Consider the following 22,766-nt stretch of genomic DNA (forward strand, 5'->3'; position numbering starts at 1 on the left):
TAGTTTGTGTATATGAAATTGAAGTGAAATTAGACTGGGAAATAAGCTTGTTGTCTTGGTTTGAGATTGGAAATTTGGAATGTGAAGGGAAATGAATTCATCCATCAGATGATCAGAACCCAACTCCCTCTTTCCCATCACCAGTCAACTCAACACTCTTTGCTCTGCTGAAAGCGGGTAATTGCTCATTCCTTTGCTTTTCTTTGTTTCTGTTTTCTATTTTCTCATTCTCGAGTGTTCTTTGTTTTTCCTTTTTTTAAGGTTTGTAATTTTTAAGGTTGTTGCTTATAAGTTATACGTTCTTGCTTTGCTCAACTGTAGTGTGAATCTCCAACCACTGTTAATTTCAACTGTCTGGTACCTGAGTGAATCTATACTGATTTTTTGGGGGTTGGAATTTGAACAATGCTTTTTCTGTTTTGTTTTCTCCCCATTGAATTAGGAGGAAATTTCACCAATTTATCATCAGATTCTAATTTTTCAATTCCTAGTAATTAAATTAAACCCCTTTTGGGGATGTTTTTCATGTGGGGTTCTTTGATTTTGTTTTTTAAACTGTATTAGTGGGTGAATTGGTCTTTCTTGTTATGAAAATCTCTGCTGAACCATGAAACAGTTTGTGGCTCTGCTCTTTGGTAAATGATGTATAGTTAAACAAAGGAAACTTGAATTATCATCTGGTGAAATTTATGAATGCAATACCTAGTAAATGGGAGCACTTTCATAAATTCTTGTATTGAAATGTTATCTACACTTTCATGTTGACAAATCATGATATGCTCAGCATCAAATTAAGCTGAAAGCTTCCCTGGGTTGACCCTTTTGTTCTAGTTTGCTTTTTGGTATTTTATATTACCGAGTATTTCATGAGCTTCATCATGCCTTGTGCTTGTGCAACTCTAAGAGGCTATAATGAATTTGCAGGATGGACTAATAGGCTTGTCTATTTAATCTTTGAGGGAAGAAAAAGCTCTGATAACACCAGATTTTTGTTCCACCAGATTTTGAACCCCTGACCCCGGGGTCCTGGATCCGCCACTGCTTTCAAGGCATACATAGTCTCTTCAATACTAAGCACATGGAGGAGAAAGAGGACCCTCCATGATAGCTGCTGCACAGTATACAAATTTCATTGGAGAATAGACAAATGCGACACAAATTGCTGCACAGCTTCTCTCAAACTACAAACGAAATCAAAATCCATGAAATCAGCAAAAACTAGAAGAGACAATCTAATAGGTGCAATTAAGAGCCTCTTCAATAAACCTCACCTGGCATAGCATCTACATCCTAAATATAAAACTCTCCACATAAATACCAGGGAAAATGAAGGTTTGAATCTTTCAAACACGCAAACGCCATCATGGTTGCAATTGAAAACAGTTAAAGTTGAGCTATGAACTGCTAAAGTTGACCCCCAACGCATGAACAATGTATCATCTCCTTTGGAATCCTTTAAAATACAGACTATCCGGGCAAACGAACCATACCAGGGTCGTATGCTGAGTTTCATGTGAGGAACTTTGAACAGTTTAGTCCAAGACTCTCGATTTCCATATTCTTTCATAACCCATAAATATTCATAGTCCTCATTGTCTTCGAAATCCCTAACATGAACAATAATGCTCAAGCAATCCCTCAGTACCTCCAACTTCAAACAAAACATATCTGGATGATCAACAAAAACACTAGAATCAACTCCATAATTAGGTTGTGAAATTTCTTGACAACTCTCCTCCCCCAAATCAAAAGAAACAATAACAAATGAACTAGTAGACTTCACCAACCAATTAACAGTGTCACTCACTAATCTTCCTATCTCATCATTTGGCATGGGCAAACCAGGGAAATCCTGAACATTTTTCCTTCTCCAAACGTTAGTCCTCAAATCATTACCATTGATTTGGCATTTGAAAACATCACCAGGCAATTTATAACAAAACCCTGCAATCACCTTGTAATCATCACAAGAATGATCATACCCAAAACCATAAATTGGAACAGGGTTCTGATGAGGATGTTTGGTTTCCAAAGGCTCCAGTTCCTTAAATTTTCTAATGGAAGGGTTCCACACGAGAAACGGTCTGTCCTCACCGCCGGCGACGGCGGCGAAACATAGGATTCCGTCGCAAGAGCCAACGATGAAATCAGAATCTGGATTGCTCCGGGGGTAATTGAGCGGCGTCCCTTTAGGGTGACCATTGAAAATGCATGAGCGGCGTTCCTCATAGAGAGGGTAAGCACTGAGAGACTTCGGTGGCATGTCACGTCGGGAAAGTAAGATGCGGTGGTGAGTGAGATTCTTCTTTGAGCAGAGAAGATGGTTTATGGCGAATTTGGGATCGGAGATTGTGGAATTCAATGACTTGCAGACGGTGCAGAATGGCAAGAGGGACTTTACCGGAAGCCTCCATAGGATTTGCTCCACCAGGTCGAACGACAACCACTCTGACAAGTCCTTGCTACTATATGACACCATTGATTGAGGGTTTTTCACTTTTTTTTAAGTGTTGATTTACCTACAAGACTAGATATATATAAAAATTTTCATTGATTAATTTTTTTTTTGTTACATCGGAAAGATAAATTACACTATTCAGATATTGATCCATGGATCTTCCCTTCCCAAACCCATATATCTCCAACTTTTACCACTTGAGCTATCATTCGGGCTATAAAATATTATTAATAATAACTAATTAAAGTAGTCAATTTTACTTATTATTATTATTATCATCATTATTTCCTCAATATAGGATTAATATGATAAATTGAAAAGGTTTACAATTAGCAATTAATATAATGAATAATATAAATGTCATTAATTAATGTTAATGTGCATTTAAAATAAAATTGTTAATGTGAAAGTCAAGTCAATTTTACTTTTAATTATTTTCTCAAGCTGTCATTTATAATGAGGAGTGGAAAATTTTAATGATTAGTAATTAATGTGAAAGTCAACTCAATTTTTTTTAATAAATAATTAATATTGTTACAAATGTGAATGTCAAGTCAATTTTATTATTCCTTATTATTATTATCTTTATTTAAAATATTTCTTCAAGTTGGGATTTATATGATAAATTGAAAAAATTTACCATCCGTAATAAACATAATGAATAATATAAAAGTTCATTAATAACCAACTAATATTATTGTTGATGTAAAGGTTAAGTCAATTTTACTTTTATTTATCATTTTAAATTTTTTCTCTAGAAATGGAAAAGTTGTACAAAATAGTGATTAATATAATAAATAATATAAGATATTTTTATTAAATAATTACTATTGTTATTAATGTGAAGGTCAAGTCAATTTTACTGTTTCTTATTACTATCATCATTATTTAAAATATTTCTTCAAATTTGGATTAATTTAAAAAATTGAAATAACTACAATTAGTAATTAATAAAATGAATAATATAAAATATCATTAATAACCAATTAATATTGTTATTAATGATGGGTTTTGGTATATTAGTGACGGTTTTTAAAGAGCCACAAAATTTGTTAGCGACGATTTAAACTGCCATAAAATACCATAAAAATGAATAAAGGAACTAAATTCAATAATTCGTTCTTTTCAAGGGACCATGATAATGAAAAAAATTAAAGGGGGTCAAATTCAAAATTCACTATTTTAAGGGAACTAAAAAACTATTGGTCAGCTCATATTGCTTAATGGTCAGCTCATATTGCTTAATGCACTAACCATGGAGCGATAGATTAGTCTAACAACCATCGGTTGTGAAAATACCTTAACCAAAACTTGAAAATAAATAAATTAAAGGCCATCAAATTCTCTTATTTTAAAAGAGTATGAGGCAAGAAATGCCTTCAAAGTTTCCTTTTTATGCAATCTTGCCTATGGTGTTGCTTTGCCTAATTATCTACTTATTAGTTATTCCTTAATCAAGTAGAAATTTTAATTTAAACATTAGAGCTTACCCCTTAGTCCCTAATTACATTAAATAAAAGCATGATAAACACAAATAATTAAGCCAGCACAATTAAGCATCGCCCTTTTCTAGAAGCGTATCCAGGGTGGGCTGGCAAGGGCTATGACCCCCCAAAAAAATTAAATTTTGTGCCAGCTATATGTATTTTTGGTATAGAAATAATCTCATGATCTAGTTAATGTTTTAGATCTTATATCAACAACTAAAAATATTGTTTTGATTTGGGGATTTAGCGATTTCGAGAAATTTTGCAACCTAATTATGGAGTCGGTTCGAGAATATTTGTTGATTGTCCGGATATATTTCGTTTGAAGTTGGAGGTACTTAGAGATTGCTTGAGCATCATGAGAATAATTACAAAATATTGGAAGAGAAAAATAAGATGAAGGAAGGGTTTTGCTTTGTTTGGTTAATTCATATACAAGTTTTATGTAAGAAAAGGTTAAGTTTGTCTAGAACTAATAAGAAACGCTCCTTCGTTAAGAAATCCGCACAAGCATTTCCTTTTCTACTCTAATCTCATTTCCCTCTAATCAAAATTGCGTAAGCGTGCCGGAGAGGAGTATGAGGAGCACACAACATGCCTACACTTATGGTCCCAAGCCGCCCTCAAACCCCATTAAAAATCGCATGAAGCTCCATGTCAAGAATGGAGGTTGGAGCTTTTCCATCGCCCATGTAACCCACAATCAAAACTCCACCCTGTTATGAATGTAGCCAACCAAAATCTGGGGGATTGGATTTGACATCCACTCATTAGAAATGTCACACCACTTAAAACACTTTTGGAAATTTAATTTCCGAAATATTTCGGAACTTAAAAATCCTAAGTATTTTCCCACTCAAAAGTGGGGTGTTACATTGTATTTTGTACTGTCAGGTATGTAAATCACGAATTAATTTCGGAATAAAAAATTCCGAAATAATTCGGAACTTAAAAATCCGAAAATGGGAGGTGAAATCTAGTAGTGGGGGTGGAAAATCTAACCCCAAGGAGACACGCTACAACTGCCATACTGTGGGCCCTGCTGTATTAGCGGGAGGAGTCCAAGAAACCAACCGAGCATGTCCAGCACCATTATTAGGCGATCATGCCTGTTGAAGACACGACCTCTGCGTATGAATGGCAGCTAGCTACGAGTGCTCAAAAACCACTCTCTAACCAAAACACATTGTATTACGCGCAATCAAATATTCCAAATTACAGCCCACACGAACATGAACACATCCTCCTGCAATGAGCAAGAGGTGCACATTGTATTATCTTTGTCTTCAGTCTTCACCACACCCGGGTCAGAATTGCGATTTTAACCAAAAAAAAAAAAAAGGAACTTCCTTATATACCATTATCTAAATTCACCTTCAAGGAAGACAAAATAAAGTTCTATCCTATTCTAATTCAACTCATCATCTATAATCCAACAATGATATATATACACCTCATTTTTTAAACACTTCATTTCCATCAATTTTTGTTTCTATCTCTCTCCTCTTATCATCTATCACATTTCATACTTTCTCTCTCTTACTTTTTCTTTTCTTTTTATCTCTCCTCATTCCACCTCTTTTTGAGGTGTAAGTAACATTTTCCTTTATAATCTAACTGAACTGATTTTTTTTTTCCAATCATCCCAACCAAATCCTCTTTGATTTACAAAAATACAAAATGATAACTTTTTCCCCAGTTAAAACCACCCGACATTGTTAACATGAACCGCAGAACTAACAAACTAGAGTTAGATGCACTGTTTAGAACCCCAAGGCCCACAAGATGCAAAACCATAATCGTAATTTGTAAGACAAGGTAGAGAGGCCAAGGAAATTTGATGTTGATAAACACATATCTTACGTTAGGATGAGCATTATACATACATATTTTTCCAATCTCATAGGTGCTACTTTTCAAACAAAACTGTTAATTCAAACGTAAGCAAAATAACTCTTTTTAAACATGAACACTAATGTACAAATCATTCTGAAAGTGAAGAGTGCCCTCAGAATAGGAAAAAAAAAAAGGTTTACATTTCAGTGTCAATGATGAGCTCAGCTGCCGCACCCATGGTACCTACACCACCAGCGGACAACAAAGCAAGAGCAAGCTCTTCCTCGTTTAACTGTCTCAACCCATTGCTCAGTCTCTTCAACACTTGTACATCAACTTCCAGTACCCAGTTTGGTGTGCAACCTACCATCAAGCTCACAAAACCTGACACATAGGCACGCCAAGTAGCAGAATCACAGCCAAGCGATATCTTACCATCAAGTGCACTTGCAAGAAACTCCATGTGGCAACCTAGAACTTTTGGACGTCGCTTTGAAGCTGATGATGATGAATCAACTCCCCAAGCAAAAGCCCCACAAAGAACAGCAAAGTAAGCAAGTGCATATCCTCCTAGCATTGTAACCATTCCATCACACTTTTCTTCCTGCTCTAGGCCGTGAACAGATATAAACCATGATGGCAAAGTTTCTTTTATTAATAATTGAACCAGCGTCAACCCTCCAGATATCCATACTAAAGAAGCCCCAAGGGCAGCTGCAAGCTTCACCCGGCTCATTGAGGCAGCAAGCGAAACCTGTCCATATTTCATGCCTTCTTTCGTTGCTTTCAACTTTGCCAATCGCTCCTTTGGTAACCCCCCACACACTATTTCTCTCACTGACTGCATCAAGATGGAAAGGATTTCTTCCGTCAGGAAAACCATGTCTCTGATTGACCGATAAGCCCGTAAATAAAGAATACCAGGAGCAACAGGGCAGATCCCTCCACTTAAATGGGCCTTAAATCCATGACCAAGGAGAGCTCCAACACCACCACTGGATGAGATAGGAGAGCCATTCATTCCAAGGGTAGCTGTGAAGCAGCTTTTAAGAAGTTGGACTACTGCATCACTGTTGTGGAGGAAGACGGTTCTAGATGCTGAGAAGACAAGGAAGTCAGTCCAACGTTTTGCCTTTTGGGTCCACAAGGAAGCCACAATTGGCATGCAAGGCCATGGACAACTTGCAGCAAGGCTCTCCAATGTTTGGCCAGCTAAATTAAGAAAACGCTCTGATGATCTATCAACTTTGTATGTTATGGTAAGGCTAGTGAAGGCAGCCAAGGGCAATGGAAGTGTGGCAGGAGAGGTGTCTCCTGTGGAAATGATGCCCATTGGAAGAGAAAAATAAGATGGAGGACATTTCTAAACAGCAATCAATATTAATACTTGGTTCAGGCAGTGTAAAAGATGAATTATATGGATGCAGATTGTAATTAATATGTTGGATCCTTGTAAATGTATATTGTTTTTGCTGAAAAAGCATTTTCAGGATTTTAAGAAGTGTCAGAATTTATGGTCAGAACAACAAGACAAACCTGGAGCAAGGCTAGGCACAACAACACCAGTTGCAGCCAAAATTTTCTTGATCTGCTCCTCAACATTCTGTAGCTTTGCAGCGGGGCTTGGCCAATCTGTTCCGTTCATAGATGCTGGTTTCCAAACTCCGCGAGTTACTTCAGCACAGAAGTAACTAATTATGGTTGCAAGAGATGCAGGAAGGAAATCAGCTAAATCTTTAAGACCTGATAAAAATATTAAGAAAGCATTTAGAATTATGATATTGTTGCATACATCAAGGAAGAACTACATGAACATGAACTTGTCTGATTGTTCTATATTTAGAGGTTAAAGACAAAACAATGAGAATTTTGAAGATGAAACATTTTTAAGGTTTTACAACAGCCAGTTAGACTCTTTGTAACTTAGAAATCATGAGCCCTGCAAGCTATTTGGTGTGTTCCCTTAGGCCTTATCTGATCAAACACACATACCTGTTGCCAACTCACGCGGAGACAGTCTTCCATGAGCACAGGCTGTTAGAGCAGCATCAATTACGAAGGGAATGGCTTCAAGAATATCCCAAGCAGGCAACTTTGGCCCTATACAGGCATCTTCATTTCCAAGTCCAGAAGAGCTACTGCTTCCCGATATAATAGTAGTCTGGCTTCCTCGATTAATCTTTCTGAACATCATGTTAAGAAGCCCCTCAACAATCTGATGAAAAGGGGTCCCATGAACAAGGCCAGAGAGAGTTGAAGCTATACATGCTTGATGCTGCCGATACCAAACTTTTAATTTTGGAAAGGAGTCAACAAATACCGAATTTGGCGATGATAAACTTGCAATTTCTGAGAGTCTCCTCCTGTATTGATCTTTGTGGACGTTACCAGCTGACATTAAGTGGGAATTTCGTACCAGCAATAAGTATTCAGGAGTTAATTGAGAGCCAACTGTGGGTACTTCTCCAATTCCATATTCAAGGGGAGGACGGTTAAATCTCCATAGCTTTAAGAGAAGAATAAATGCATTTGAAAACACAGCATGGGCAGATATTTCTTCCCCTGATGGTAACGTCCATGATATATTAGGTAAACATGACCCTAAAACCTCGCATATTGGCATCAATGAACAGGCAAGCTGTGGAACCTGGTTGGAATTTGGGAAATGCATTAATTCAAATTGAAAAAAGAAAAGAGTTCCTATATATATATATATATATATATATATCAGAATCATATGCCAGCTCCTATACAAAGGTAAAAAAACTATATAATAAATAGAAAATAAATTTTCCAGTTGAATATCTCCTAATTAGCTGCCTAAATTCTTCCTAGTTTTCTGTTCATATTGTGCTATTGACAGCTAAGTAATTACTTGCTAATTATAGCATCAATTACATTAATTACTGAACAAACAGTTGAAGCAAAGAATTTCATCATGCTAAGCTTGTCAATGTCACTGTTGAGAAGTCTCACATTGACTAGACATATGGTCAAATAAGTACTTCTAAGTTCTAAGCTAGCTTTTGGGATTGAGTTAGGCCTAACTCAAATTCTAATATGGTGTTAGAGTCTATCCTAGATCCATTTTTGGAGACCAACCATATATGAGTCACTTGCAGATGTTCATTCTCGTAATTTCCACACTCCAGATGTCCAGCCTTGGGCGTGAGGGGATGTGTTGTGAAGTCCAACATCGACTAGAGATATGGCCAAGTTAGTGTTTAGGTCTAACCCAAATTCTAATAGTCACAGCCTCACAAAATCATCCTTCTTCAGGGCATTAGGGAACATGTCAGCAACTTGGAAATTCAAGGGTGTTAAAGGTATATGAAATCTCTTCACTTGTAACAACATACTAACAAAGTGACAATACAGTAATTCATTGCATTATGCTTTGTCCTCTCGTAAAACTGTAAAAGACTGTATTGCAATGTTGCAACTAGATTATCACACTACGAGGGAACATGATCTACACATATAACATCAGAATCTTCTAGAAGGATTTCAATAAATTTTGCTTTCATTTATATAAATTAGCTTTTATTTAGGCTGTATTTGGTTATCTTCAACATAATTTTCTAATTCAATCTTTCTGGTTGCAATTCAGTTTTCAGAGGATTTCATCTAATGTAGGAGCTGATCCTCAGCTTTCATTTATATAAATTATAGGTTCTATCAAATATCAACAAGATTTTAAATTTGGGATTAAATTAAACTTACCAAGCCATGCAGTGAAAATATTTGAACGCAATCGACAGAAGCAATTCCGACAAAGAGTGCATTTAGTATTGGAGCATAATTAATCAAATAGTTATTTCCTTCAGTGTTCCCTGCTGGTACTGGGGGAGATAATAACCTAAGAATGAAATGAACAGTGTGCTCCTGCATAAAACAGAGATCCAAGTTCCAAATTAGAATGGGAAAGTGGTTTAGAAGAAGGATATGTTCTCCAAGTCTACTGTCTACACTACTAAGCAAGTTGAAGTTTTCATATTTGCTACTGTCTAACTTCACTACCTGTATATTCCATCCCCGAATTAAGGATGCTCCACAAAGAATAGCAGCAGCAGATATCTTTTCATCTTCTGATCCCCCAAGTGCAATTTCAAAAATTTTCTCCAGTTCTGCTAAGCTTCCATCAAATCCAGGAGCGTAAATTCAGTTGCTTTACCTTTTGGTAAATTTACAAAAAAGAGCATCTGACATACCTGGCTTCAGGAAAGAAAAAGAAAAACTGAAGACCAGGCCACAGAATTTTAGAAAGTAATTTTAAGTCTACCAGCTTGTAGTGGCTTTTGTTATGTTACAAATTAAGTTTATGATCAAATCATGTTGTATTTAGTAAATTATCTCTGAACATCTACACAGCAACGGATTCATTTAAAATGAAATTAAAATAAAGAAAACCTTAAATTCACCCATATGATAAAGGTCATAGCATTGTGGCTATAGGCTTAACAGAGGGGAGTAGAATAAACACTATAATGTAACACCTTTGCTCAATCAGAAGTTTGCTAGTTCTCAAAATTACACCCAAATAGGGCAATAAACCAATTGCCTGAATACACAAAAGTTCGATCATACCTTGTAGCAGGACTTGAAACCAGAGCATTAACCATCACAGAAGTAAGCGGGGCTCCCTTCATAAATGATGACCAGCCAGGTACTTGAGCTGGCATACACTGAGGTATCTGATTGATCCGTCCACTCACATAACCTGGCCATAAGTATGCAGATGTATCGAGTAGATTTCGGGCAATACATGCCTCAACTATCAGATGACGCATGTTTCCAGCTGAAAAGAAAAAAAAAAATCTAAAAAATATATGGAAAACTATAACAAAGGATTTCTTGGAAAATTTATTAGGATTTAGGAAAATAAGTGGTTAGAGCTGTACAAATTCCTGAAATTGATAGAAATTACTCTAGTTGTCAAAGATTCATGTACAAATTACGATTGACAATAAAAGCAATATCCCTTACAACAGTTCACTGGCATCTCTGTCATGGTGAGACAGTCAAAATATGCATTCCCTATGCCAGAAACAAATAGCATTGCTTTTGCAGCAGCCTGATTTGCAGCAGCAACAACAGATTGAGGTGGAAGGAGCAAGCTCTGATAATCACCCAATACCTGGAGACTTGAGACTAAATCATTGCGACATTTTCCTGGAACCATTTTCTCTTTCCAGTGATCTGTAGGGCCATTGTCTTTTTCATCTACCGGTGTCCTTTCCTCCTCCTCAATAAGATTGGCAACAACAAGAGGTAGGATACAAAACAGCATGAATAAGCGAGTATCAAGATGAGGCATTGGGCCCTCAATCGGATCTCTTTCCTATAAATATATCAATAGTTAAATTAAAGGTGTAAACCACTGATGCAAATTTCTTAACTGCAAAGTTTATGGTAATGGAATACTAGAAGTAATTAATGTACAAGACAATTTAAAACCAAAATTTCATAGGAAGACACATTGAATTGGAGAGAGAAATTTACCCTCTGAACAAGACGAAGAGTTGCTAACCAGAGGCCAAGGAAAGTGTCATGCCAAGAGGTGCCATTTATTGCTCGGAGGGTCTTTATCAAACCTACAAAATGCAATTTTTTCATCTCACAAGTTCCTAAATTGAAGTTAAGAAGACTATATCTACCATTTCAGTAAGATTCCAATTGCTATTCTCTGTCTTACCGCTAATTATTTCAATAGAACTAGTTGCACTGACTTGATAGCCGTCCATGGCATCCTCCAGCATCAGATCAAGAGGAATCCAAAGAGCAGAATGACTAGCACCATGACAAAGTGATGCAGAAGAAGAAAGATATTCAAAAGCCATAACTGACTGGAACTTTTGCTGTGAATTTGTTTTGCATTCTCGAGGCAATGCCATACAAGTATCTGAAGTCAGATGCGAAAGTGCTTCAGGACATAGAATTCTTGATTTTCTCAATGCTAATGAATTTGTTCCAAGCAGCTGTAGCCGTTGAACAAAACTTAGCCAATGTGCAGGCCTGGTAAAATGGAAGTAAGATGTTGAGCCAATAAAGTCCAAAAAGGCAACAACAATAATCAAGCCTTATCCCACAAGATGTGGTAGGGTGAAATCAACATTTGTGAGAAAAAAAAAACTGCAAGAAATCACAACCATAATAACTGTAAAAGAACAAATAATTCTATGAATCCTTCGGAGTCATTTTTAACCGAAGAAAAATGGAAATGGAAAATGGGGAATCAAATGCCAAATGAATTGGATAGGAAATTTAAGAATGAATAGATAAATTCTGCTTGACTATGGTAAAATTTGACAGAAAGTGTGAAGGATAAATATAAAGGTTTCAAATACTTACAAATTTCGGCGAGCCAAGTAAAGAAGCCTTGAAGATTTTTTATCCTGCAAAAACTGCCCAATTATCTCAACAGCCATAAGTGTATTTGCATTTTGCAATATCTCAAGTTGTTCAGCCTTTTTATCACTGTAATTGTCATGCCTATCCAGATCCATTTCTTGATACAGTATTGCCCATCTAGAATTTTTTTCAGGAATAAATTCCAGCAAACCTTCATCATCCAATGATGCATCAAGCAACTGCCAGACAATCGAAAAAATAAATTCAACCACCAGAATGCCAGGCTCACTATGTGACATGCCAAATATGTCGGAAAGATGAAGAACATCATCTATAGATTTCATGACCCTGTCCATAGCATAAGCACAAGAATTAACATCACTGGACACAATAACTTGGAAGTTGTAAGCAAATGAAGCAAGAAACTTGTCGAATAAAAAAGTATCATATCATTTCCAGCTTACTTTTCGTAATCCGGCCGGTTAATCTGATATTGAAGATCAAAGGCATGCCTCTTGAGGAGTTCCAAATATAGCCTATATGCTGCAGGTTGGACATGTCTACATGGAATAACCCTGCAAAAAACAATAGAGATATCAACATAACATATCAACACACAAAAACAGCAATACATCAGGGAACACAACAGACATATAGACCTTGTTTCGATATAGACAGATAAACATGGCTCTAATCTAACAAACACCAAAGAGCAATAATTAGTCAACACATAAAACTACAAAGATTCATGGCCTAACAGGGAACCCTGTCTCTGTAGTGTGAATTGAACAACCTAACATATGGATCAGAATGCTGGACAGTGTATAGAAATTACGAGCCAAAGATGAAGGTGAAACCTGAGAGAGAGGAGAGCGAGAAGAAGCATAGGAGGAACGATCTTGAGCATAAGAGCCTTATCGAGAAACTTCCAGAGAATGGGAACATTATTCTCCCAGCAAATGTAAGAGACCAAGAACTCAGCGAGTTCCGGTGAGGGAAGAGACTCTCCGGCAGAGTTCAAGTTGGAGTACATCTGAATAGCCCAAACCAGAGGATCACTCCCTTTCTCCTGCGCCGCCTTCGTCAGCTCCGCCGCCTTGCTCCAGTTGCTCAGCGCGGCGGAAACCTCCATCGTCGCCGTCGCGAGTTCAACGGTGAAGGAAACGCATCGTGCGTGTGTGTTTGTGTCGTCTCACAGCTCGCAGCACCACCTTCGTCTGTGAACGTGATTTGTCACTCCCCCTGAGTTCGTTGCATTTTGTTGTCCTTTAAGTCAAACCAACTAGGGGTAATGTGGGAATTTCATGTACAGTATCAGTTCTCAGGGGATCACGACAAAAATGTAAACCCAAATAAGATACGTGGGCCTTTGCTCGCCAAAGTGGTCCCTTTGAAGTCTCCACTCTAACAATGTTGTAGAGTACTTTGTTTTTGTCCGGCTTTTTACCGTAAGTGCTCACACTAAGTGGAAATTATCAGACGCAGAATGAATGTCATTTGTATGGGTGAGATAAGGAATAATTATGCCATAGCTTGTGGTTATGTAGTAATTGATCGGACAATTCGGTTAAATCGTCGCAACTGTGTTAATTGGTGGTTTGGATGAGCTTGGATGAAGGAGAAAGAAGAGCCTTAAGGTTGTCTATCATCATCAAACTCAAGAGGAGTCCCTGTAAAGATACTTTGAAGTATAAGCTAAAGGCAGGGTGGATTTAGGGATTTCTCTAAGTGTTGGGATCTGATGAAATGTGTGTGCCAATTGTTTGATCTGTTATACCTATGAGTGTGTCGGGTAGGTCTCGAGGATTGCGATGAGTGTATGTTGCTATGGTAAATCTTAGTCATTGGGTCTCCTGTCATCTTCAAAGATATGAGGGTTAGGGCAACCTAGTGAGTGAGACCTGGAGTCTTGAGCTCCACGCCTACGTTAGAAAGGCTCGTGATGGAACGTGATGATGTGACATAAACTCATTTGATATTTAGACCCTAATGTGGGTAGTAGTTTGCGAGAGGGTGATCGTATGGGTTCCGTTGGGGATAATTGTGTTCGAAGATGATGTTCGGACGAATGTAAGTCATGGTCGTCGAAGGGTCAATTGGGTCAACCCCCATAACAGAAGCATCGGCTCTAGTATTCAACTGTAAATGTCGAGAGGTACATAAGTAATCTTTGGTGGAGTAATTATGGAGTTGATCGGATCAACCTCCAGAACAATATTAATTTAGATAAAATATGTCTTTAGTCTTGTTAACGTTTGATTTAATTTTTTTAATAAGAATTTCGCTTACAAGTTTTAACATAGAGATCTATATTTTATCTACAATAATCCAAAAACACTAGATTTGAGACGTAAGGGGAAATTTGTCTTTATTATTCAAGTTCTCATTATTTTCATTTTTATAAAAAAAAGTAAGACTAGCTTGATAAAATATGAAGATGGTAATGTAATTTGCTTTATTCATCATAAATTATGTTTCTTAAGATTACATTGTCAATGAGAATGAGTGTGCAACCGGAAAACGGGGGCGGGTTCATTGTTCATGTGCAGGGCCGGCCCTGGGCCTGTGCAAGCAGGCCCACAGCCCAGGGCCTCAAAAAAGAAGGGGCCCCAAAAAAAATTCACATTAAACTTTCCCTAAAAACTAACTTAGTTATAATAATTCATGTTCAAGATGTTATTAATGACTTTAAGTGGTCTAGTGGTTAGTAACAGTTTATGTTGCTTTTATGTACTGAGTTCGAATCCCACCTTTTGGCTTTTGACATGTTATTTGTTAATTAATTTGAATTGAAAGAATTCAAAAATCAAAGCAAAATGACACATTAGCTTGGATTCGAACACGCGACCTTTAGGCGTGTTGCAAGAGGCCAGTTGCCAAACAAACCAACATAATGACTTTGATTAAATTTCGAACATTAAATATATAAAGGTATCTGGAAGTTGTATCTCTAAGAGATATTTCTCTTTATTAGGGATCCATTATTATTATTTGCACAGGGCCTCCAAAATGTCGGGACCGGCCCTGTTCATGTGTCATGTTGTGGTTAGGTTTAAAATTATACAAGCTATCTTATCTTAATCTAACTGAAATGATGTTACGTTAGGTTTGTATTCAAAGGGGCTGGATCATAATTTCTCAGGTTAATTGGCAATTTTCATTTTTGGGATGGTGGGAGGTTGGCACGACATGGCCAATTCCGATCATTAGTGAGTGGAGTGCAGCTGCATGTTGAAACAGAGATGAGTATGGCCTACTCAAGATCATGCTCGCATAATTACAGGATAAGCCTATAAATGTGTGGGTAGGGACTACATTTCTAGAGTCTTTTTTTTTAGCTTCATGTATCCACCACTGATAACAGTAACTAATAATTTAATCATAGATGTTCACACTAGTTTGAAAGGATTGATTGAATAACACATTTTATTTTTATGGATACGAATTGAAGTGAACTAAACACCACGTAACAAATTGTGGTTACACTCGTTGAGTATGGTTGATATGGTTTTTCGCGCTTAAATATTATTAAAATACTATTGGCACAATATATTTGGCTTATCATCAACATATAAAAGATTGAATATATGGAATTATGATATATATTAAAAAATATAAACTACAGAAATGAGTGAGGGTGCTAGTTGTTTCTTGAAATAGAGGGTATAAGCTAATGTTTGATGTTTCAGAAACAAACATTTATTCATGACTATTTCCTAATTAAAATTTTATATTTTTAATCATTTAATTATGCTTCAAGGCATTCCCCCCCGGCCCAAAATTGAATAAGTCACAACAAAAAATTATGCTTCAGGGCATTGACTAGCATGATCATAAATGTTTACATAACTAATCAAATACTAACTACTTTTTGTTCTTTACACGATACCACAAGTCATAATATTCATAAATTTAGTCAAACCCCATTAGTATACATTGCAAGTTTTTATTTTAAAGTAAGCAAATTATATATTTTTATTAAAAATTCTATTCTACCTTTTGGTCTCTATGGCAAGTTTTGCAACTCTACCTTTGAGAAGTAGATAAAATAAAAAATTACATTGCTAATCATTTTCTTATATTTTATTAAAAGATGATGGACATATATATATATATATATACACTTATTATTAATATGTTAGCTTATCATAATATTTGTTTTTTGAAACAGCTTATCATAATATATAATGTTAACTTGTTAAGCATACATGCACAACAGTTTTCATTAAATCAAATTATAATTAGATTAATCCTTGTGAGTAAGTAATATTTTTTATCGATTTAATAATCGGTTTAATTGAAAAAAAAAAACGTCGTGAGCCAAGCCGTTGGATGGAAAGTCTAATTTAATATTTTTTTCTTATTTATTTTTTGAGGTTGAAGTTTTCTTTGATTGGGGTTTCCAAACCAAAAGTGGTTAGGTTTGGTAGAGATGATGACATGTTGGGAGCATTATGCCCACCACATCCTAGTGGTTGGGTTTGGGTAAAGTTGAATGCGAAAGGTTGCCTCCTCCAATTCCATTGAGATGGTGAGAAAAGAAGGCAAGTTTTCTGCTACTCAATGTCTAGTCTCAATCATTTATAGAAAGAAAATGAAAATATGCTCTCTCTCTCACACACATTTGTTATACTCTGTTTACTTTTTTTTGATAATATTTGTTATACTCTGTTTTACATGTACTACTGTTTTTTTAGCTTATGAATGGGACATGCTGGTTGGTGAGGGTTAGTGCCTTGATCAGTTAGCAGCTTCATTGGCCTTTTTGGAAAGTGGCATGGGACCACATGCACCTCTATGTGCCTCAACACCTATCCAAACAGGAAAGGCTTAATTAAAGCTCATTGAGATTTTAGGGGGGAAAGATTAAAGGTGATCTTGTTTATGGAATAATTAACTAAAAGTTAAAAAGTCTCAGACAAAAGAATTATGTCTCCTTTCAAAATTAGAGAGCAGTAACATGGTAACATAAATTAATTGAATGATTTTACTACATCTTTTAAGTAAGAGATTGAGAGCTTGAATTTTAATTCTTGTTAATGGAAAAAAAACTGATTGGTAAATCTTAACCCTTTAGTGCACTGACCGTGCGATGAAATACCAGTCTCGCAACAATCGGTTATGGAAATACATTAGTTAAGAAAAAATATTATTTAAATGATTTGACCATGCTTTTCTCTCACTTATACCTTTTTTCTGTTTTTTTAAATCAAGTTTTCTACTCATATATATACGGTTTATTAAAATTAACTGCATGATAAAATGGTGACTTTTCTATTGATTCTTGGTGAAAATATTGTAATAGCCTGCCCCTGCCTGACCATAAATTAATCTTTACGATTCCTAGTCCTAGCCATGTTTGGAATGTGAAGATAAGAAAAAATATATATCTAGCTTAGCTTGATTCTGAATCCATCAAATTTTTAAAGCTATTTAAATTCATAGCTGACTTCCAAAGGATGGTACCGAGACCAATACCAAACCAAGACGGTAAAGGCAAGTAATCATAATTGAGTTGATGTAGAACAAGCCAATTATATTTAATATGAGACAATCTCCATTGGAGTGCCATTTGGTTATCATGAACTGACTAGATGTAGAACAAGCAAGAACAATTATTCTAATACAGGGAGTAATAAGGTTAAGTCATAATAAGTACAATGGAGTCTTTAAGACCGAAAACTTTATCTTCTTTAGAGTGCAATTTGTTTATCATTAAGTTCATCTCTTGTAGATACATAACTATTTTTACCATTTATAATGAGAGCTTTCAGTCCATGTTGACCTTTATGCTTGAATGAGAGACAGAGAGAGAGGTGAGGTGGAAAAGATTATATACATTTCACATGGAAGGAAAACTTTAATGATGATTAGAATAACTTTGCCATCATTATGGCAAACCATTAAAAAAAAAAATATTAACACGTGGCCTGATTCAAGGTACCAGCTTGGAATCAATATTCATAGACTATATATTATCTGATAAGTAATTTGTCAACCTTGCACATGCATTTGTGAGTTTCATAATCACCAATTGGATTTGAGTGTATATCAGGTTCCAAATGAAGTTTGTAATGTTGAGAGATGCATGACAAACACACAAGGTGAGTATTATGAATTTTAGATGTGAAGGTTTTGAAAATATGGCAAATTGTTATGATTTTTAGTTAAAAGTCTAGTTCGTGTGAAAAAGAATTCACTCAAGCAAAGCCTTAAATGACGTCATTTTAATGAAAGAGATTTTTGCCTACTACACCGCGATTATTGTCAAATCATTTCAAGTTTATCGTAGTATAGTATTGAATTTTATCGTATCTACAGAGAATTGTTAAACACAATGTCGTTGTTTAGTCAAATTACTCAAATAATAATGGTTTTCAAATGATTGATTGCTTGTTTGATAACCAAGTACACATGTAACATAAACAAAGCCAGATAAAATGATTTAAAGACAATATGAGAAAACTTGCAGGGATTGGATGCCCCATTTGAGATATGAACCATAATACTTGAAGCAGTAACAGAGCAATCATGATTAGAAGTCCTCATAATATTTTTGGATTGCATTGTCTGTTTCCTCAACCCACTTTTTGTTGAGCTGGGCTTTTGGCCCATGGTTACATGAAATTTCCCTACATTGACAAAAAAAGAAGTGAGTCATATGTTAGAACACATGTAAGAATGTAATACCAGTATCGTTATGTTTCTTGCAATTTGGATTGTGAGTTTTGACTTGTGGCATGAACTAACAAGTGTCATGACGTATTCAGTGACGATCTTATGTTATTAAACGTAATTGGTCAAGGCATTTTGGTCAATCCTCTCCAGAGATATTTGTAGTGGCGCTTTTCTTCTTTGTTACTATAAGCTACAAAGGTCAGAGAACTGTGATCACTATCACTTTTTGCTTGCAGCCATGTCAAGTCCTCAGTGTTTTGAGAATCCACCTAACCTGAACTCTGGTATCCATGGAGCTGGAACTGTCCTAGAACTTGGAGGACTTAAGTCCTATGTCACTGGACCTCAAGATTCCAAATTGGCACTCATCCTAATTTCTGATGTATTTGGTAACAAAACCCTCTCAAATTTATTACTTCATTGATTTTACAAAAGCTTCACTTGTGCTTTTTACTTATGCATGTTCTCTTGATCAAGGAAAATGCAGATATTTCAAAACTGATTGAAAAACCATCACATTTTGAAGATACTTGCAATAAAATCTAACTGTAAGTTGTTTTGAAATTATGTCAGGGTATGAAGCTCCAAATCTAAGGTAAATGAAATTTTCACTACTATGGTTATTTGTTCGTTAGATAAATGAAAATATTGAATCCCTCCAATGGGTGGAGGTAATAGAAATGTATGTTGAGGATTTATAATTTTCAGTCTTTGAACTTTTATGCTGCCACAAAATTAGGAAAAGTTGAAGTTTCACACTAGTTCATTGTAAGGAATGATCATGTTTTGGTAATAAGTCTCCCAGTTCTGTTATTATTAGGCTTCAATGCGTCATTGCTAAATCAGATTCAATGCCTCTAAGTGCATGTTTAGAAATCCATTTACAATTGATTCTGAAGTCAAAATTAATTTTGACGAGAAGCTTCTTTGAGTAGGTTCAATTCTGAGTGAGAGAATTGATTCTGATGAAAGGATGTTGTTCCAAACATGTTGTAAAATTATTTGCCATTAGCTTTAACAATCGCTCACTGAACAGGAAACTTGCGGACAAAGTGGCAGCAGCTGGATTCTTGGTTGTTGTTCCTGATCTTCTTTATGGTGACTACTTGGATCTTGATAATCCTCAATTTGATCGAGCTTCATGGTCAAAGGCTCATGGAACGGTTGGTTTCCTGTTCACAGATTCAATTTTGTTTTGTTAGAATATAAAGGAGATGAAAGAAGAACAAAGTCATCTCTAACTAAAGTGCTTCTATGTCAAATCATCAAGAGCATACATATAAATGATAAGAAAGCGGAAGCGTACCCGGATTCATGACAGTCTAGAGGCGGAAGCGGAAATGAATCCATGATAATCCGAGTCCATGATGAAGTTGATATGGAACCATGTCCATGAGTGACTTGATTTAGAACTATGGACAATATGCACAATGCCTCACAATGAGTGTCTCTCTTCTAATGATGTGATGTTAGAAAAGTAAACTATGCATATACCTTGGGGACCATAACCCCTTATATAATAGGAACATACCCTTTCATCAAGAGTCATGACCTAATGTTTTGTTATTTCTATTTCAGCCCATCATTAAAATAAAAATAACACTTATGGTATCTACACATTATAAAGCTCATACCAAGTGAGATGTTATAAACCCCAAAATTAATCCATAGTAGATCACTCTTATAGGGGATAATATTTAAGATAAACTTAATACATGATTATATGTGAGCCCACATACTAATATAACATGTTTCTCATCCATTCATATCATAACATTCTCTTCCATATCTGATTTTGAAGTTTTGTTTTTCTTCCATTTCCATATCTGATTTCATTTTGCATAACATTTTACTGTTACAACATGATTATGAAAATGTGCTGTATATTTTCCTTATAGGATAAGGGATGTGAAGATACAAAACCTCTAATTGCTGCTCTAAAGAGTAAAGGTGTTACAGCCATAGGGGCTGCAGGTTTCTGCTGGGGAGGTGAGTGACTCTTTTATTTATTCATTCATTTTTGCTTATACAACTTCATTATCAATTAAAAAAGGAAAAACAAATTAGTGAGGGATGTGGAATAGTTAAACTTATTGGTTTTGTTCCAGGGGTGGTGGTTGCTAAATTAGCAATTTCTAGTGACATTCAGGCCGCAGTTATTCTGCATCCCGGTCCAATCAAACAAGAGGAACTTAATGGTAAACTTGTGCTTATCAATTTTCTGGTGAAATGAATGATTATAGAGATGATTGACAAACCATTTTTTTTTCTTCAGAGGTGAGGGTTCCTATTGCTATATTGGGAGCAGAAATTGACAATCATTTCACACCAGAAAAGCTGAAGCAAGCTGAAGAAATGTTGTCTGCAAAAGCAGAGGTGAGAAATTCTAGGGGAATCCTTTGTTGATTTCTCCAGATAAGATTTCCTTCACAAATCTAATTTTTTCTCTATAGTTTAACCCCTTTAAGTCTTTAACAGTATTTCAACTTTTATGATGAAGCAGCTAATAACATCCTAATATCATGTTTGGATCAATTTTTCTTTTCTCAAAATCAATTCTGGCATTCAAAAACTACCCTCAGACTTTCATGTAGAAGGACTTCCAAACACATTAAGTCATTTAGGATTTATTAATGAAGTGCAAATTTTCTCAATATATGAGCAATTGAACATTGTTGAGTGCAAACTTAACCTAACTTTGCCTAAATAAGCAGTATCATCATCAGTCATCACATGCTCAAATTATCAGTAGTTTCTCTATTGACTCCAAATTATTTGTGTTTTTATCAGATTGAAAGCTTTGTAAAGCTATATCCTGGTGTTAGTCATGGATGGACAGTAAGATACAATGTTGATGATGAAGCAGCTGTTAAGAGTGCAGAAGAAGCCCATCAAGACATGTTGAACTGGTTTACCAAGCATGTCAAGTGATTAGTGAAGGTTGATGCCAATTATTGAAATCAACCGCATTGAGTTATGGTTAATGAAAGAATACAATGTCAAAGAATCTCGGATTAGCTAGGAAAATGTTGAATGATATGTAAAGCAATTAGTATCTTTTTGGATGAAAGACTAATTGTGTTTTTTTTTTCCCTACTTCTTTCAATCTTAATGATTTCTACTCTTCTCGTTTTAAATATATAGTTTCTTCTCACTAATTCTTACTTCTCATTAGCTATTACTTCTCATGCTAAATAGTGAAACTACTTGGTTTACATGATTTTGTTGACCGCTTGCAAGTATGTGTTTGTATGAACAATTGAACATCTTTTAAAATGTTCAAGTACATTAAGTTATTCCAGCTCCTGATGAAATAAAGGGTGTGAGATGGTTTCATGAATAAAGCATCCAAATGATATTGAGCACCATATATATCGTGTTTTTCAACATTGGCGCATGAATGAAGTTGTACTTAGTTGTTTTTCAGCATTTTCAAAATATATTTTCTGAAATAGTTGTTGACAATTTTGGGTTGGAGATTACTTATATTATTCAATTATTGTCCATTTAGCTATTATGTATGATGATAGAAAAAAATGATTGGTTAATATTAAAATTTACCCCATTAGTGCCCACATTTTCCATACTCTCTAATAACATTGGATATCAATGTTACTCTATTTTTTTTTGAATGTAAAAACTTACAAACAACTAAAGAATAAGAGCTGAAATATCCCGGGACAAAAAAAGGCACAACAACATCTAGGGGATCATTAAGACTAGTAACGACCCCCCCAAACTGGCAAGACAATCTGCAAGGTCATTAGCTTCTCTAGGAATAATATGCTGAATATGGACGTCCCAATTCCACGCAAGAAGGAAATGAATATTCATGAAGAGACTAGCAAACACATGAAAACAGCAAATTAATATCCATTGAATAATGTAAAAAGTAAATTGAATGAAAATTTAAAATTAATTCAATTTCATTAATTAGTAATAAAATTCAACAAACT

General features: G+C 35.6%; 3 protein-coding genes across 6 annotated transcripts; 1 reads left to right on the plus strand and 2 right to left on the minus strand.

Annotated features, from left to right (window-relative positions):
* Nucleotides 1-1,070: 1,070 nt before the first annotated feature.
* Nucleotides 1,071-2,479, minus strand: LOC130725735 (F-box/kelch-repeat protein At3g23880-like). The gene is made up of 2 exons (XM_057576937.1): nucleotides 1,319-2,479; nucleotides 1,071-1,181 (listed from the first exon to the last, which is right to left on the minus strand). The coding sequence occupies exons 1-2, from the start codon at nucleotides 2,477-2,479 to the stop codon at nucleotides 1,071-1,073; spliced, it is 1,272 nt and encodes a 423-aa protein (XP_057432920.1).
* A 3,302-nt stretch (nucleotides 2,480-5,781) lies between these two features.
* LOC130726606 (mediator of RNA polymerase II transcription subunit 33A) lies at nucleotides 5,782-13,373 on the minus strand. Its single transcript, XM_057577912.1, has 12 exons — nucleotides 12,990-13,373; nucleotides 12,597-12,707; nucleotides 12,133-12,480; nucleotides 11,477-11,796; nucleotides 11,284-11,375; nucleotides 10,768-11,122; nucleotides 10,369-10,579; nucleotides 9,802-9,916; nucleotides 9,505-9,666; nucleotides 7,774-8,428; nucleotides 7,318-7,524; nucleotides 5,782-7,095 (listed from the first exon to the last, which is right to left on the minus strand). The coding sequence occupies exons 1-12, from the start codon at nucleotides 13,262-13,264 to the stop codon at nucleotides 5,978-5,980; spliced, it is 3,969 nt and encodes a 1,322-aa protein (XP_057433895.1). The 5' UTR covers nucleotides 13,265-13,373; the 3' UTR covers nucleotides 5,782-5,977.
* A 5,580-nt stretch (nucleotides 13,374-18,953) lies between these two features.
* LOC130726002 (endo-1,3;1,4-beta-D-glucanase-like) lies at nucleotides 18,954-21,968 on the plus strand. 4 transcript variants are annotated; one of them, XM_057577202.1, is made up of 7 exons: nucleotides 18,954-19,199; nucleotides 19,384-19,405; nucleotides 19,847-19,973; nucleotides 20,709-20,799; nucleotides 20,919-21,008; nucleotides 21,086-21,186; nucleotides 21,601-21,968. In XM_057577202.1, the coding sequence occupies exons 1-7, from the start codon at nucleotides 19,049-19,051 to the stop codon at nucleotides 21,739-21,741; spliced, it is 723 nt and encodes a 240-aa protein (XP_057433185.1). In that variant the 5' UTR covers nucleotides 18,954-19,048; the 3' UTR covers nucleotides 21,742-21,968. The 4 variants fall into 4 exon arrangements, with proteins under 4 accessions (XP_057433185.1, XP_057433187.1, XP_057433188.1 ...); XM_057577204.1 differs by having other exon boundaries at nucleotides 19,058-19,199; nucleotides 19,288-19,405; XM_057577205.1 differs by having other exon boundaries at nucleotides 19,059-19,199; nucleotides 19,298-19,405.
* The last annotated feature ends 798 nt before the right edge of the window (nucleotides 21,969-22,766 follow it).

Source organism: Lotus japonicus, chromosome 6 (genome assembly GCF_012489685.1).
Source record: "Lotus japonicus ecotype B-129 chromosome 6, LjGifu_v1.2".
Taxonomy (NCBI): domain Eukaryota; kingdom Viridiplantae; phylum Streptophyta; class Magnoliopsida; order Fabales; family Fabaceae; genus Lotus; species Lotus japonicus.

What these genes read in the sequence shown, in the direction of transcription:
- LOC130726002 (XM_057577202.1), top strand. Translation starts at nt 19,049, where the DNA reads ATGTCAAGTCCTCAGTGTTTTGAGAATCCACCTAACCTGAACTCTGGT. An exon ending in TATGAAGCTCCAAATCTAAG is followed by an intron (nt 19,406 to 19,846) that starts GTAAATGAAATT and finishes CTCACTGAACAG; the next exon opens with GAAACTTGCGGACAAAGTGG. An exon ending in CAAACAAGAGGAACTTAATG is followed by an intron (nt 21,009 to 21,085) that starts GTAAACTTGTGC and finishes TTTTTTCTTCAG; the next exon opens with AGGTGAGGGTTCCTATTGCT.
- LOC130725735 (XM_057576937.1), bottom strand. Translation starts at nt 2,479, where the DNA reads ATGGTGTCATATAGTAGCAAGGACTTGTCAGAGTGGTTGTCGTTCGAC. An exon ending in TCAAACCTTCATTTTCCCTG is followed by an intron (nt 1,182 to 1,318) that starts GTATTTATGTGG and finishes TTTCGTTTGTAG; the next exon opens with TTTGAGAGAAGCTGTGCAGC.
- LOC130726606 (XM_057577912.1), bottom strand. Translation starts at nt 13,264, where the DNA reads ATGGAGGTTTCCGCCGCGCTGAGCAACTGGAGCAAGGCGGCGGAGCTG. An exon ending in AACCGGCCGGATTACGAAAA is followed by an intron (nt 12,481 to 12,596) that starts GTAAGCTGGAAA and finishes TGCTATGGACAG; the next exon opens with GGTCATGAAATCTATAGATG. An exon ending in GTTTCAAGTCCTGCTACAAG is followed by an intron (nt 9,917 to 10,368) that starts GTATGATCGAAC and finishes ATTTGATGGAAG; the next exon opens with CTTAGCAGAACTGGAGAAAA.